Source organism: Ascidia mentula, chromosome 2 (genome assembly GCF_947561715.1).
Source record: "Ascidia mentula chromosome 2, kaAscMent1.1, whole genome shotgun sequence".
NCBI lineage: Eukaryota > Metazoa > Chordata > Ascidiacea > Phlebobranchia > Ascidiidae > Ascidia > Ascidia mentula.
Genome location: NC_138567.1, coordinates 634,329 through 647,483, shown reverse-complemented (window position 1 = coordinate 647,483; position 13,155 = coordinate 634,329). Strand labels below are relative to the sequence as shown.

The 13,155-nt window shown below is 37.3% G+C and overlaps 3 protein-coding genes across 4 annotated transcripts; all 3 read left to right on the top strand.

Moving 5' to 3' along the window:
* The first annotated feature begins 5,821 nt into the window (after positions 1 to 5,821).
* On the top strand, positions 5,822 to 7,353 carry LOC145890492 (uncharacterized). The gene is made up of 4 exons (XM_082981583.1): positions 5,822 to 5,950; positions 6,080 to 6,217; positions 6,469 to 6,570; positions 7,180 to 7,353. The coding sequence occupies exons 1-4, from the start codon at positions 5,905 to 5,907 to the stop codon at positions 7,263 to 7,265; spliced, it is 372 nt and encodes a 123-aa protein (XP_082837709.1). The 5' UTR covers positions 5,822 to 5,904; the 3' UTR covers positions 7,266 to 7,353.
* An 863-nt stretch (positions 7,354 to 8,216) lies between these two features.
* On the top strand, positions 8,217 to 11,287 carry LOC145889823 (uncharacterized). Of its 2 annotated transcripts, none has more exons than XM_082980859.1 (4): positions 8,217 to 8,316; positions 8,605 to 8,745; positions 10,685 to 10,771; positions 11,053 to 11,287. In XM_082980859.1, exons 1-4 carry the CDS (start codon positions 8,271 to 8,273, stop codon positions 11,214 to 11,216), a joined length of 438 nt encoding a protein of 145 aa, XP_082836985.1. In that variant the 5' UTR covers positions 8,217 to 8,270; the 3' UTR covers positions 11,217 to 11,287. The 2 variants fall into 2 exon arrangements, with proteins under 2 accessions (XP_082836985.1, XP_082836986.1); XM_082980860.1 differs by lacking the exons at positions 10,685 to 10,771; positions 11,053 to 11,287 and adding exons at positions 8,851 to 8,937; positions 9,208 to 9,400.
* A 973-nt stretch (positions 11,288 to 12,260) lies between these two features.
* LOC145889833 (uncharacterized) lies at positions 12,261 to 13,132 on the top strand. The gene is made up of 3 exons (XM_082980872.1): positions 12,261 to 12,320; positions 12,530 to 12,616; positions 12,898 to 13,132. The coding sequence occupies exons 1-3, from the start codon at positions 12,263 to 12,265 to the stop codon at positions 13,059 to 13,061; spliced, it is 309 nt and encodes a 102-aa protein (XP_082836998.1). The 5' UTR covers positions 12,261 to 12,262; the 3' UTR covers positions 13,062 to 13,132.
* Positions 13,133 to 13,155: the final 23 nt, after the last annotated feature.

Below are 13,155 nucleotides of genomic sequence, written 5' to 3'. Positions count from 1 at the left end.
ACACAACTAAAACTGTGAGTAAATGTTTCCCAAGGGCGTCGCACAAATTGCTTCAAATCAAATTGATTTTATTTGTTCTTGTATCGCTTCCTTATTTTATGGAATTGTTCATGATTTAGAAAGTCGCCTGAATAACTTTGATAAATTCATGACAACATAAACTATTAAAATTTAGTTTTGCATCTCGCCATAACTCCTTTGCCCGTCGGCATCAAATGTTCAGGTTCAATATGGAAATGATGAAACATGGTTAATCTGAAATATTTAATATTGCAGGTGAAGCCATCGACTGTTATGTTTGTTTGCACAAACTCGTTTCTAAGAATTTTCACGGCTGGGTGGAATTTCCCGCCCTACTGGGGGGGGGGAGGGGGTTGAATTACATCGCGTGCGGTTTTGTGCCTCCATGAGTTGAAGGGAAACACCAAGAAAGTATTCGTAAGGGTTATGGAATGTAGGGTGGTAAACAGCTAAGCACAGTGTGCGTAGCAAACTTCTTTCGTACAATTCAAGCTCGCTGATGCTCATGGATATGAATTTTTGGGAATAAAACTCTACAAAAAAATACTTTTTTTAAAAATGCGCATTTTTATAAACGGGTTGTCAAACTTTTGATTTCTCTTTCTAAGGATTTTCTTTGCAAATTGTTTCTTTATTTGTTAAACAATTATTTCAGTTCGGTTTAATTTTTGGTGATAAAATCATTTATCCAATATGTTTTTTCCAATAAATTATTTTGTCGTATTAACCCCTACAGACGGATGCAACGCAGCAAATTCCTCCAGATTTGATCCATACAAGTTGGCATTGCTTGCTGTAGCATCTCTTCTCCTTGTGTTGTAATCATTCCTACTTTCAACACGAAGGCACAAGAAGATTTTTTAACTGGCTGATTGTAACATTGGAACACTTGACGTTACGTTCAATAAAACTCTGTAGAAAACTTATGTTGTGAAAATTGTGGTCAGATTTTGCCGGAATTTTAGCCAAGGCAGAGACTAGCCAATGCTGCGTTGGAGCATGACGACACAGTCTGAACCAAGTCTGCGAACATGGTCGGATGCGCTTAGCTCCATCATCAATACTACGAACGTTTCCATGCGTGACAATAACTCTGTCAACTTATCATTGATTCATTAATTCGAATTTGTATTCATTCCCATCTGCCAAATGTATCGCGGATTTATGCCAACACATAATATAATATCGACAAACAACGAGCATTTCTCATGACTTCCATGCAATAAACTTCAGTGAAACAAATTATACAAATAAATATACTGAATATTTACTGGAGAATTCATTGCCACAAGTTGTAGTTAAGAACTAGATATTTTAGACACGGCTTAAAAGTTAACGGAAAGAGGTGAGAATGTCACATGTTCACAAATTGGATGTGACGTCATTGGTAGAAACAGAAGTTTCGTCCGCTAGAAAAAAGGGGATGGAGGTTGGAGTTCATTACAACTGGTTTAAGTAAATGCGTTTATCTGAGAGGTTGCTTGTTTGATGCTTGCGGTTTGTAGTTTGATTTCCGTGTGATTCAGTGTTAGGATTTATTTTACATTGGAGGAATACACAGTGGTTTAAATAACTCGAAACATGAAGATTGTTATTTTGGCCATCGTCCTGTCTATGTTTACAAAATGTAAGTCGTTGCATTATAAAACACAACAAACACTGTGCGTAAATGCTTCTCAAGGGCGCCGTACAGATTGCTTCAAATTTGTTTTATTTGTTCTTGTATCGCTCCCTTATTTTATGGAAATGATCGTGATTTAGAAAGTCACCTAAATAACTTTGATAAATTCATGACAACATAAACTATTAAAATGCAATTTTGCATTTCGCCATAACTCCTTTGCCCGTCGGCTTCAAATGTTCGGGTTCAATATGGAAATGATGAAACGTGGTTAATCTGAAATATTAAATATTGCAGGTGAAGCCATCGACTGTTATGTTTGTTTGCACAACTCGTTTCTAACACCTGGATCTGGTTGTTTGGGTCCACAAGTGTCTGAAGATCATTTGGTCTCATGCTTCTGGTTGCTTGATGCCTGTGTGACCGTTTTACACGAAGGTAATTGTCCTTATACGCAGATCATCAATAAATGCACAATAATTTTTTTTCTAGTAATGACGAAATCAAGTACTTTTATATACAAATTTGTTCCTGTGTGTTACAGATACAGGAAGTATCGCCAGATCGTGTGGATCGTCGCTAATACCGACAGGTTGTCTCTTCAGCGTCTGTACATCTGTTTGCAGCACAGGTCCACAGAATCGTTTTTTTAACGTTTTTCTTCCAAAATATCCCACATGACTGATTTGCAGTTAGGACGTGAAGCCCGGCTGGCATGCAGTAATGTCCACATGCTCGTGGAAGAGATGCATAAAAAATTGTTCATTTTAGAGTTGATATCTAATTTTTCGTTGTGGGGTTATCTAGATTCACAGCAGATTTCTGGTTACTATTTTCAGGTCGAATTATGTTTAAGACTAACGTCTTCTTTGTGTAAATACCTACAGATGGGTGCAACACGGCAACATACCCAACCAATATAGTCATTCCAACCACTACAACAACCACCACAACCATCAAAACCACTACAACCATCCCAACCACTACAACCATCCCACCTACTACAATCATACCAACCACTACAACCATCCCAACCACTACAACTATACCATCCACTACAACTGGTTCATGTGGTTTTGTCAGATTCGATCCGTTTAAGTTGGCATTGCTTGCTGTTGCAGCCCTTCACCTTGTCATCTAACAGTTTCCAGTTTAAACTTTTCTATTCTGGCAGCTTCTCAGGCTGGAACAGATAAAGTTGCATTCAATAAAAGGCAGTGGGAAACTTTTTTGTTGTGATAATTTGTAGTCAGGTTTTGCCGTAATTTTAGTCACGAGGCAGAGACAGACTCAGGTTAACTGCAATGCCATTGTACAACACTGGAGCATCCATTTCTTCTGCGTTGCATTTCATTTCAAAAATTTGTTTGGCGAGATTTTTGACATTAATGTTTTAGTTTTTTTTAGTTCTTTAGGATTGAAGGGCTGAAATTGGAACCGGTATTGCTGGTTTGCACAAACTCGTTTCTAAGAATTTTCACGGCTGGGTGGAATTTCCCGCCCTACTGGGGGGGGGGGGGAGGGGGTTGAATTACATCGCGTGCGGTTTTGTGCCTCCATGAGTTGAAGGGAAACACCAAGAAAGTATTCGTAAGGGTTATGGAATGTAGGGTGGTAAACAGCTAAGCACAGTGTGCGTAGCAAACTTTTTTCGTACAATTCAAGCTCGCTGATGCTCATGGATATGAATTTTTGGGAATAAAACTCCACAAAATAAAACTATATTTTAAAAATCCGCATTTTTATAAACGGGTTGTCAAACTTTTGATTTCTCTTTCTAAGGATTTTCTTTGCAAATTGTTTCTTTATTTGTTAAACAATTGTTTCAGTTCGGTTTAATTTTAGTGATAAAATCATTTATCCAATATGTTTTTTCCAATAAATTATTTTGTCGTATTAACCCCTACAGACGGATGCAACGCAGCAAATTCCTCCAGATTTGATCCATACAAGTTGGCATTGCTTGCTGTAGCAGCTCTTCTCCTTGTGTTGTAATCATTCCTACTTTCAACACGAAGGCACAAGAAGATTTTTAAACTGGCTGATTGTAACATTGGAACACTTGACGTTACGTTCAATAAAACTCTGTAGAAAACTTATGTTGTGAAAATTGTGGTCAGATTTTGCCGGAATTTTAGCCAAGGCAGAGACTAACGTAGATTAACCCCAATGCCACTGTGCGTTGGAGCATGACGACACAGTCTGAACCAAGTCTGCGAACATGGTCGGATGCGCCTAGCTCCATCATCAATACTACGAACGTTTCCATGCGTGACAATAACTCTGTCAACTTATCATTGATTCATTAATTCGAATTTGTATTCATTCCCATCTGCCAAATGTATCGCGACTTTATGCCAACACATAATATAATATCGACAAACTACGATCATTTCTCATGACTTTCACGCAATAAACTTCAGTGAAACAAATTATAGAAATAAATATACTGAATATTTACTGGAGAATTCATTTCTACAAATTATAGTTAAGAACTAGATATTTTAGACACGGCTTAAAAGTTAACGGAAAGAGGTGAGAATGTCACATGTTCACAAATTGGATGTGACGTCATTGGTAGAAACAAAAGTTTCGTCCGCTAGAAAAAAGGGGATGGAGGTTGGAGTTCATTACAACTGGTTTAAGTAAATGCGTTTATCTGAGAGGTTGCTTGTTTGATGCTTGCGGTTTGTAGTTTGATTTCCGTGTGATTCAGTGTTAGGATTTATTTTGCATTAGAGGAATACACAGTGGTTTAAATAACTCGAAACATGAAGATTGTCATTTTGGCCATCGTCCTGTCTATGTTTACAAAATGTAAGTCGTTGCATTATAAAACACAACAAACACTGTGTGTAAATGCTTCTCAAGGGCGCCGTACAGATTGCTTCAAATTTGTTTTATTTGTTCTTGTATCGCTTCCTTATTTTATGGAAATGATCGTGATTTAGAAATTCGCCTAAATAACTTTGATAAATTCATGACAACATAAACTATTAAAATGCAATTTTGCATTTCGCCATAACTCCTTTGCCCGTCGGCATCAAATGTTCGGGTTCAATATGGAAATGATGAAACGTGGTTAATTTGAAATATTAAATATTGCAGGTGAAGCCATCGACTGTTATGTTTGTTTGCACAACTCGTTTGTAACACCTGGATCTGGTTGTTTGGGTCCACAAGTGTCTGAAGATCATTTGGTCTCATGCTTCTGGTTGCTTAATGCTTGTGTGACCGTTTTACACGAAGGTAATTGTCCTTATATCATATACGCAGATCATCAATAATTACACAATAATTTTTTTTCTATTAATGACGAAATCAAGTACTTTTATATACAAATTTGTTCCTGTGTGTTACAGATACAGGAAGTATCGCCAGATCGTGTGGATCGTCGCTAATACCGACAGGTTGTCTCTTCAGCGTCTGTACATCTGTTTGCAGCACAGGTCCACAGAATCGTTTTTTTAACGTTTTTCTTCCAAAATATCCCACATGACTGATTTGCAGTTAGGACGTGAAGCCCGACTTGCATGCAGTAATGTCCACATGCTCGTGGAAGAGATGCATAAAAAATTGTTCATTTTAGAGTTGATATCTAATTTTTCGTTGTGGGGTTATCTAGATTCACAGCAGATTTCTGGTTACTATTTTCAGGTCGAATTATGTTTAAGACTAACGTCTTCTTTGTGTAAATACCTACAGATGGGTGCAACACGGCAACATACCCAACCAATATAGTCATTCCAACCACTACAACAACCACTACAACCATCAAAACCACTACAACCATACCAACCACTACAACTATACCATCCACTAAAACTGGTTCATGTGGTTTTGTCAGATTCGATCCGTTTAAGTTGGCATTGCTTGCTGTTGCAGCCCTTCACCTTGTCATCTAACAGTTTCCAGTTTAAACTTTTCTATTCTGGCAGCTTCTCAGGCTGGAACAGATAAAGTTGCATTCAATAAAAGGCATTGGGAAACTTTTTTGTTGTGACAATTTGTAGTCAGGTTTTGCCGTAATTTTATTCACCAGGCAGAGACAGACTTAGGTTAACTGCAATGCCATTGTACAACACTGGAGCATCCATTTCTTCTGCGTTGCATTTCATTTCAAAAATTTGTTTGGCGAGATTTTTGACAACAATATTTTAGTTTTTTTTAGTTCTTTAGGATTGAAGGGCTGAAATTGGAACCGGTATTGCTGGAAGACAACTTAACTTCGCGCTACTGACATTTGTTGAGCTGCTGAAAACATGAAGATTATTTTTGTGGTCACACTTCTGTCCACTTTGATGCAATGTAAGTTGACTTTGTGGATTATGTAGCAAGAAGAGTTTCAGATATGTCTCGTCAGTACAGTTATGGTGTAACTGTTGCTTGAAACCAAGTCGATTATATTTGTTGATGTTTTATGTTTGTTTTTTGCAGGTCATGCTCTTGATTGTTACCAGTACTTCTTCTCTTCTGATAACCTCAATTCACCGGGTTTCCAAGTTGAAGAAGGCCTGAACTTGAACCCATGCCCAAATGATGAGGATGCATGTTTGAAAGTTACAACCTACCAACGTAAGTTAAAAATTAACAACTAATTTTTTGTTCTGCTTTTTTTTGGACATAACCCTGAGAAAGTCTCGCCGGATGGTGGACGAAACGTTGGTTACAATAAACACTTTCGTAACTTAAGTGCCAGAAGAGCCATTCCCATTTATGAATTTTTTGTAATTGTAAATATTTAAAAAGTTTTATATGAATAAAACACTAAATAAAATTAGGCAAGTTGGTTTAAAGTTCTTGTAACAAAAATTAAACCTTTTCAGACAGACTTACTTCAGTCTATCGACTCTGTGGCTATTCAAGCTCACAGTCAGGTTGCAGGGCATCAGGCGTCAACAACGTTTGCACATCCATCTGTACGACCGGTTAGTTGTGTTTAAAATTACAATTAGGTTTACAAGCAAATTTGTTCTTAGACCTATGTCAGCATTTTGTTCAACATAAAAGTTTATGTGACCACGTGTCTGTCCATTTTATATAGAGTCGATACTTAATGCAATATTCCAAATAAAACTAGTTTAAGTAGCGCGGAAGAATTTTCACGGCTGGGTGGAATTTCCCGCTCTGCTGGGGGGGGGGGGGGGGGAGGGGGTTGAATTACATCGCGTGCGGTTTTGTGCCTCCATGAGTTGAAGGGAAACACCAAGAAAGTATTCGTAAGGGTTATGGAATATAGGGTGGTAAACAGCTAAGCACAGTGTGCGTAGCAAACTTCCTTCGTACAATTCAAGCTCGCTGATGCTCATGGATATGAATTTTTGGGAATAAAACTCTACAAAAAAAAACTATTTTTAAAAATCCGCATTTTTATAAACGGGTTGTCAAACTTTTGATTTCTCTTTCTAAGGATTTTCTTTGCAAATTGTTTCTTTATTTGTTAAACAATTATTTCAGTTCGGTTTAATTTTAGTGATAAAACCTTTTTTCGAATATGTTTTTTCCAATAAATTATTCTGTCGTATTAACCCCTACAGACGGATGCAACGCAGCAAATTCCTCCAGATTTGATCCATACAAGTTGGCATTGCTTGCTGTAGCAGCTCTTCTCCTTGTGTTGTAATCATTCCTACTTTCAACACGAAGGCACAAGAAGATTTTTAAACTGGCTGATTGTAACATTGGAACACTTGAGGTTACGTTCAATAAAACTCTGTAGAAAACTTATGTTGTGAAAATTGTGGTCAGATTTTGCCGGAATTTTAGCCAAGGCAGAGACTAACGTAGATTTACCCCAATGTCACTGTGCGTTGGAGCATGACGACACAGTCTGAACCAAGTTTGCGAACATGATCGGATGCGCTTAGCTCCATCATCAATACTACGAACGTTTCCATGCGTGACAATAACTCTGTCAACTTATCATTGATTCATTAATTCGAATTTGTATTCATTCCAATCTGCCAAATGTATCGCGGATTTATGCCAACACATAATATAATATCGACAAACAACGAGCATTTCTCATGACTTCCATGCAATAAACTTCAGTGAAACAAATTATACAAAAAAATATACTGAATATTTACAATGTGATTAGTAAATCAAATCTGGATCAAAAAAACCAAAGGCCCCTGGCAGGCTGTCGATCGCACACCGTATCAATAATAATGTATTAAAATCCAAACACAGCAATCTTCAGACAGCTCAGATCGATTTATTTAGAGAAAAATATATTTCGCCTAAAACGGCATCATCAGTTTCTCCATTTACCAAAACTTATTCAAATAGAATATTTAATATTTACTGAATATTTACTGGAGAATTCATTTCTACAAATTATAGTTAAGAACTAGATATTTTAGACACGGCTTAAAAGTTAACGGAAAGAGGTGAGAATGTCACATGTTCACAAATTGGATATGACGTCATTGGTAGAAACAAAAGTTTCGTCCGCTAGAAAAAAGGGGATGGAGGTTGGAGTTCATTACAACTGGTTTAAGTAAATGCGTTTATCTGAGAGGTTGCTTGTTTGATGCTTGCGGTTTGTAGTTTGATTTCCGTGTGATTCAGTGTTAGGATTTATTTTCCATTGGAGGAATACACAGTGGTTTAAATAACTCGAAACATGAAGATTGTTATTTTGGCCATCGTCCTCTCTATGTTTACAAAATGTAAGTCGTTGCATTATAAAACACAACAAACACTGTGTGTAAATGCTTCTCAAGGGCGCCGTACAGATTGCTTCAAATTTGTTTTATTTGTTCTTGTATCGCTCCCTTATTTTATGGAAATGATCGTGATTTAGAAAGTCACCTAAATAACTTTGATAAATTCATGGCATAAACTATTAAAATGCAATTTTGCATTTCGCCATAACTCCTTTGCCCGTCGACATCAAATGTTCAGGTTCAATATGGAAATGATGAAACATGGTTAATCTGAAATATTAAATATTGCAGGTGAAGCCATCGACTGTTATGTTTGTTTGCACAACTCGTTTGTAACACCTGGATCTGGTTGTTTGGGTCCACAAGTGTCTGAAGATCATTTGGTCTCATGCTTCTGGTTGTTTAATGCTTGTGTGACCGTTTTACACGAAGGTAATTGTTCGTATACGCAGATCATCAATAAATGCAAAATAATTTTTTTCTTTTAATGACGAAATCAAGTACTTTTATATACAAATTTGTTCCTGTGTGTTACAGATACAGGAAGTATCGCCAGATCGTGTGGATCGTCGCTAATACCGACAGGTTGTCTCTTCAGCGTCTGTACATCTGTTTGCAGCACAGGTCCGCAAAACCGTTTGTTTCTCCAAAATTTACCACATGACTGATTTGCAGTTAGGCCGTGAAGCCCGACAGACATGTATGTATGCAGTAATGGCCACATGCTCGTGTAAGAGGTGCAAACAAAATTGCACATTTTTAACATGTTTCATTTTAGAATTGCTATCTAGTGTTACATTGTTGGGTTATCTAGATTCACAGCAGATTTCTAGCTACTAATTTCAGGTCGAATTATGTTTAAGAATAACGTCTTCTTTGTGTAAATACCTACAGATGGGTGCAACACGGCAACATACCCAACCAATATAGTCATTCCAACCACTACAACAACCACTACTACCATCCCAACCACTACAACTGGTTCATGTGGTTTCGTCAGATTTGATCCGTTTAAGTTGGCATTGCTTGCTGTTGCAGCCTTTCACCTTATCATCTAACAGTTTCCAGTTTAAACTTTTCTATTCTGGCAGCTTTTCACGTTGGAAAAGATAAAGTTGCATTCAATAAAAGGCAGTGGGAAACTTTAATGTTGTGATAATTTGTAGTCAGATTTTGCCGTAATTTTATTCACCAGGCAGAGACAGACTCAGGTTAACCGCAATGCCATTGTACAACACTGGAGCATCCATTTCTTCTGCTTTGCATTTCATTTCAAAATAATTTCGACTTCACTCGATTTAGTCATGAATTGCCAAACACACCAAAATTACCAAAAATATTTTTATTTGTGGTACATTTTTGGGACATATCTGACCTCTCAGGCTGACGAATTTGGCCCAGTGCTGCTTTTTCCAGTAAACATTTGCATCACAGTACAAAAAAAGATAATCCACAACATGGACTTTCAACACGAAGTTACAATAAGCTTTTTACACTGGCTGCTTGTAAAATTGGAACACTTGAGGTTACGTAAAATAAAACTCTGTAGAAAACTTATGTTGTGAAAATTGTGGTCAGATTTCGACGCAATTTTAGCCAAGGCAGAGACTAACGTAAATTAACCCCAATGCCACTGTGCGTTGGAGCATGACGACACAGTCTGAACCAAGTCTGCGAACATGGTCGAATTCACTTGGCCCCATCATCAATACTACAAACGCTTCCATGCGTGACAATAACTCTGTCAACTTATAATTGATTCATTAATTCGAATTTGTATTCATTCCCATCTGCCAAATGTATCGCGGATTTTTTCCAACACATACTAAAACATCGACAAACAACGATCATTTCTCATGACTTCCACGCAATAAACTTCAGTGAAACAAATTGTACAAATAAATATACTGAATATTTACTGGAGAATTCATTGCCACAAGTTATAGTTAAGAATTAGATATTTTAGACACGGCTTAAAAGTTAACGGAAAGAGGTGAGAATGTCACATGTTCACAAATTGGATGTGACGTCATTGGTAGAAACAAAAGTTTCGTGCGCTGGAAAAAAGGAAACTCAGATAAAAAGCTATTGGGGCGAATTTACAATGGGATGGAGGGTGGAGTTTATTACAACTGGTTTAAGTAAAAGCGTTCATCTGAGAGGTAACTTGTTTGACACTTGCGGTTTGTAGTTTGATTTCCATGTGATTCAGTGTTAGGATTTATTTTCCATTGGAGGAATACACAGTGGTTTAAACAGCTCAAAACATGAAGATTGTTATTTTGACCACATATAATTGCACAATAATTTTTTTTCTGTTTATGACGAAATCAAGTACTTTTATATACAAATTTGTTCCTGTGTGTTACAGATACAGGCAGTATCGACAGATCGTGTGGATCGTCACTAATACCGACAGGTTGTCTCTTCAGCATCTGTACATCTGTTTGCAGCACAGGTCCGCAAAAACGTTTTTTTAGCGTGTTTTTCTCCAAAATTTAACACATGACTGATTTGCAGTTAGGCCGTGAAGCCCGACAGACATGCATGTATGCAGTAATGGCCACATGCTCGTGCAAGAGGTGCTAACAAAATTGCACATTTTTAAAATGTTTCATTTTAGAATTGCTATCTAGTGTTACATTGTTGGGTTATCTAGATTCACAGCAGATTTCTAGCTACTAATTTCAGGTCGAATTATGTTTAAGAATAACGTCTTCTTTGTGTAAATACCTACAGATGGGTGCAACACGGCAACATACCCAACCAATATAGTCATTCCAACCACTACAACAACCACTACTACCATCCCAACCACTACAACTGGTTCATGTGGTTTCGTCAGATTTGATCCGTTTAAGTTGGCATTGCTTGCTGTTGCAGCCTTTCACCTTATCATCTAACAGTTTCCAGTTTAAACTTTTCTATTCTGGCAGCTTTTCACGTTGGAAAAGATAAAGTTGCATTCAATAAAAGGCAGTGGGAAACTTTAATGTTGTGATAATTTGTAGTCAGATTTTGCCGTAATTTTATTCACCAGGCAGAGACAGACTCAGGTTAACCGCAATGCCATTGTACAACACTGGAGCATCCATTTCTTCTGCTTTGCATTTCATTTCAAAATAATTTCGACTTCACTCGATTTAGTCATGAATTGCCAAACACACCAAAATTACCAAAAATATTTTTATTTGTGGTACATTTTTGGGACATATCTGACCTCTCAGGCTGACGAATTTGGCCCAGTGCTGCTTTTTCCAGTAAACATTTGCATCACAGTACAAAAAAAGATAATCCACAACATGGACTTTCAACACGAAGTTACAATAAGCTTTTTACACTGGCTGCTTGTAAAATTGGAACACTTGAGGTTACGTAAAATAAAACTCTGTAGAAAACTTATGTTGTGAAAATTGTGGTCAGATTTCGACGCAATTTTAGCCAAGGCAGAGACTAACGTAAATTAACCCCAATGCCACTGTGCGTTGGAGCATGACGACACAGTCTGAACCAAGTCTGCGAACATGGTCGAATTCACTTGGCCCCATCATCAATACTACAAACGCTTCCATGCGTGACAATAACTCTGTCAACTTATAATTGATTCATTAATTCGAATTTGTATTCATTCCCATCTGCCAAATGTATCGCGGATTTTTTCCAACACATACTAAAACATCGACAAACAACGATCATTTCTCATGACTTCCACGCAATAAACTTCAGTGAAACAAATTGTACAAATAAATATACTGAATATTTACTGGAGAATTCATTGCCACAAGTTATAGTTAAGAATTAGATATTTTAGACACGGCTTAAAAGTTAACGGAAAGAGGTGAGAATGTCACATGTTCACAAATTGGATGTGACGTCATTGGTAGAAACAAAAGTTTCGTGCGCTGGAAAAAAGGAAACTCAGATAAAAAGCTATTGGGGCGAATTTACAATGGGATGGAGGGTGGAGTTTATTACAACTGGTTTAAGTAAAAGCGTTCATCTGAGAGGTAACTTGTTTGACACTTGCGGTTTGTAGTTTGATTTCCATGTGATTCAGTGTTAGGATTTATTTTCCATTGGAGGAATACACAGTGGTTTAAACAGCTCAAAACATGAAGATTGTTATTTTGACCACATATAATTGCACAATAATTTTTTTTCTGTTTATGACGAAATCAAGTACTTTTATATACAAATTTGTTCCTGTGTGTTACAGATACAGGCAGTATCGACAGATCGTGTGGATCGTCACTAATACCGACAGGTTGTCTCTTCAGCATCTGTACATCTGTTTGCAGCACAGGTCCGCAAAAACGTTTTTTTAGCGTGTTTTTCTCCAAAATTTAACACATGACTGATTTGCAGTTAGGCCGTGAAGCCCGACAGACATGCATGTATGCAGTAATGGCCACATGCTCGTGCAAGAGGTGCTAACAAAATTGCACATTTTTAAAATGTTTCATTTTAGAATTGCTATCTAGTGTTACATTGTTGGGTTATCTAGATTCACAGCAGATTTCTAGCTACTAATTTCAGGTCGAATTATGTTTAAGAATAACGTCTTCTTTGTGTAAATACCTACAGATGGGTGCAACACGGCAACATACCCAACCAATATAGTCATTCCAACCACTACAACAACCACTACTACCATCCCAACCACTACAACTGGTTCATGTGGTTTCGTCAGATTTGATCCGTTTAAGTTGGCATTGCTTGCTGTTGCAGCCTTTCACCTTATCATCTAACAGTTTCCAGTTTAAACTTTTCTATTCTGGCAGCTTTTCACGTTGGAAAAGATAAAGTTGCATTCAATAAAAGGCAGTGGGAAACTTTAATGTT

Bases quoted from the DNA above. Each gene is read 5' to 3' on its own strand.
- LOC145889823 (XM_082980859.1), top strand. From the start codon at position 8,271: ATGAAGATTGTTATTTTGGCCATCGTCCTCTCTATGTTTACAAAAT. The intron at 8,746-10,684 runs GTAATTGTTCGT...TGTGTGTTACAG, and splicing joins TGTGACCGTTTTACACGAAG to ATACAGGCAGTATCGACAGA. The intron at 10,772-11,052 runs GTCCGCAAAAAC...AAATACCTACAG, and splicing joins TACATCTGTTTGCAGCACAG to ATGGGTGCAACACGGCAACA.
- LOC145889833 (XM_082980872.1), top strand. From the start codon at position 12,263: ATGGGATGGAGGGTGGAGTTTATTACAACTGGTTTAAGTAAAAGCGTT. The intron at 12,321-12,529 runs GTAACTTGTTTG...TGTGTGTTACAG, and splicing joins TAAAAGCGTTCATCTGAGAG to ATACAGGCAGTATCGACAGA. The intron at 12,617-12,897 runs GTCCGCAAAAAC...AAATACCTACAG, and splicing joins TACATCTGTTTGCAGCACAG to ATGGGTGCAACACGGCAACA.
- LOC145890492 (XM_082981583.1), top strand. From the start codon at position 5,905: ATGAAGATTATTTTTGTGGTCACACTTCTGTCCACTTTGATGCAAT. The intron at 5,951-6,079 runs GTAAGTTGACTT...TGTTTTTTGCAG, and splicing joins TCTGTCCACTTTGATGCAAT to GTCATGCTCTTGATTGTTAC. The intron at 6,571-7,179 runs GTTAGTTGTGTT...TAACCCCTACAG, and splicing joins CACATCCATCTGTACGACCG to ACGGATGCAACGCAGCAAAT.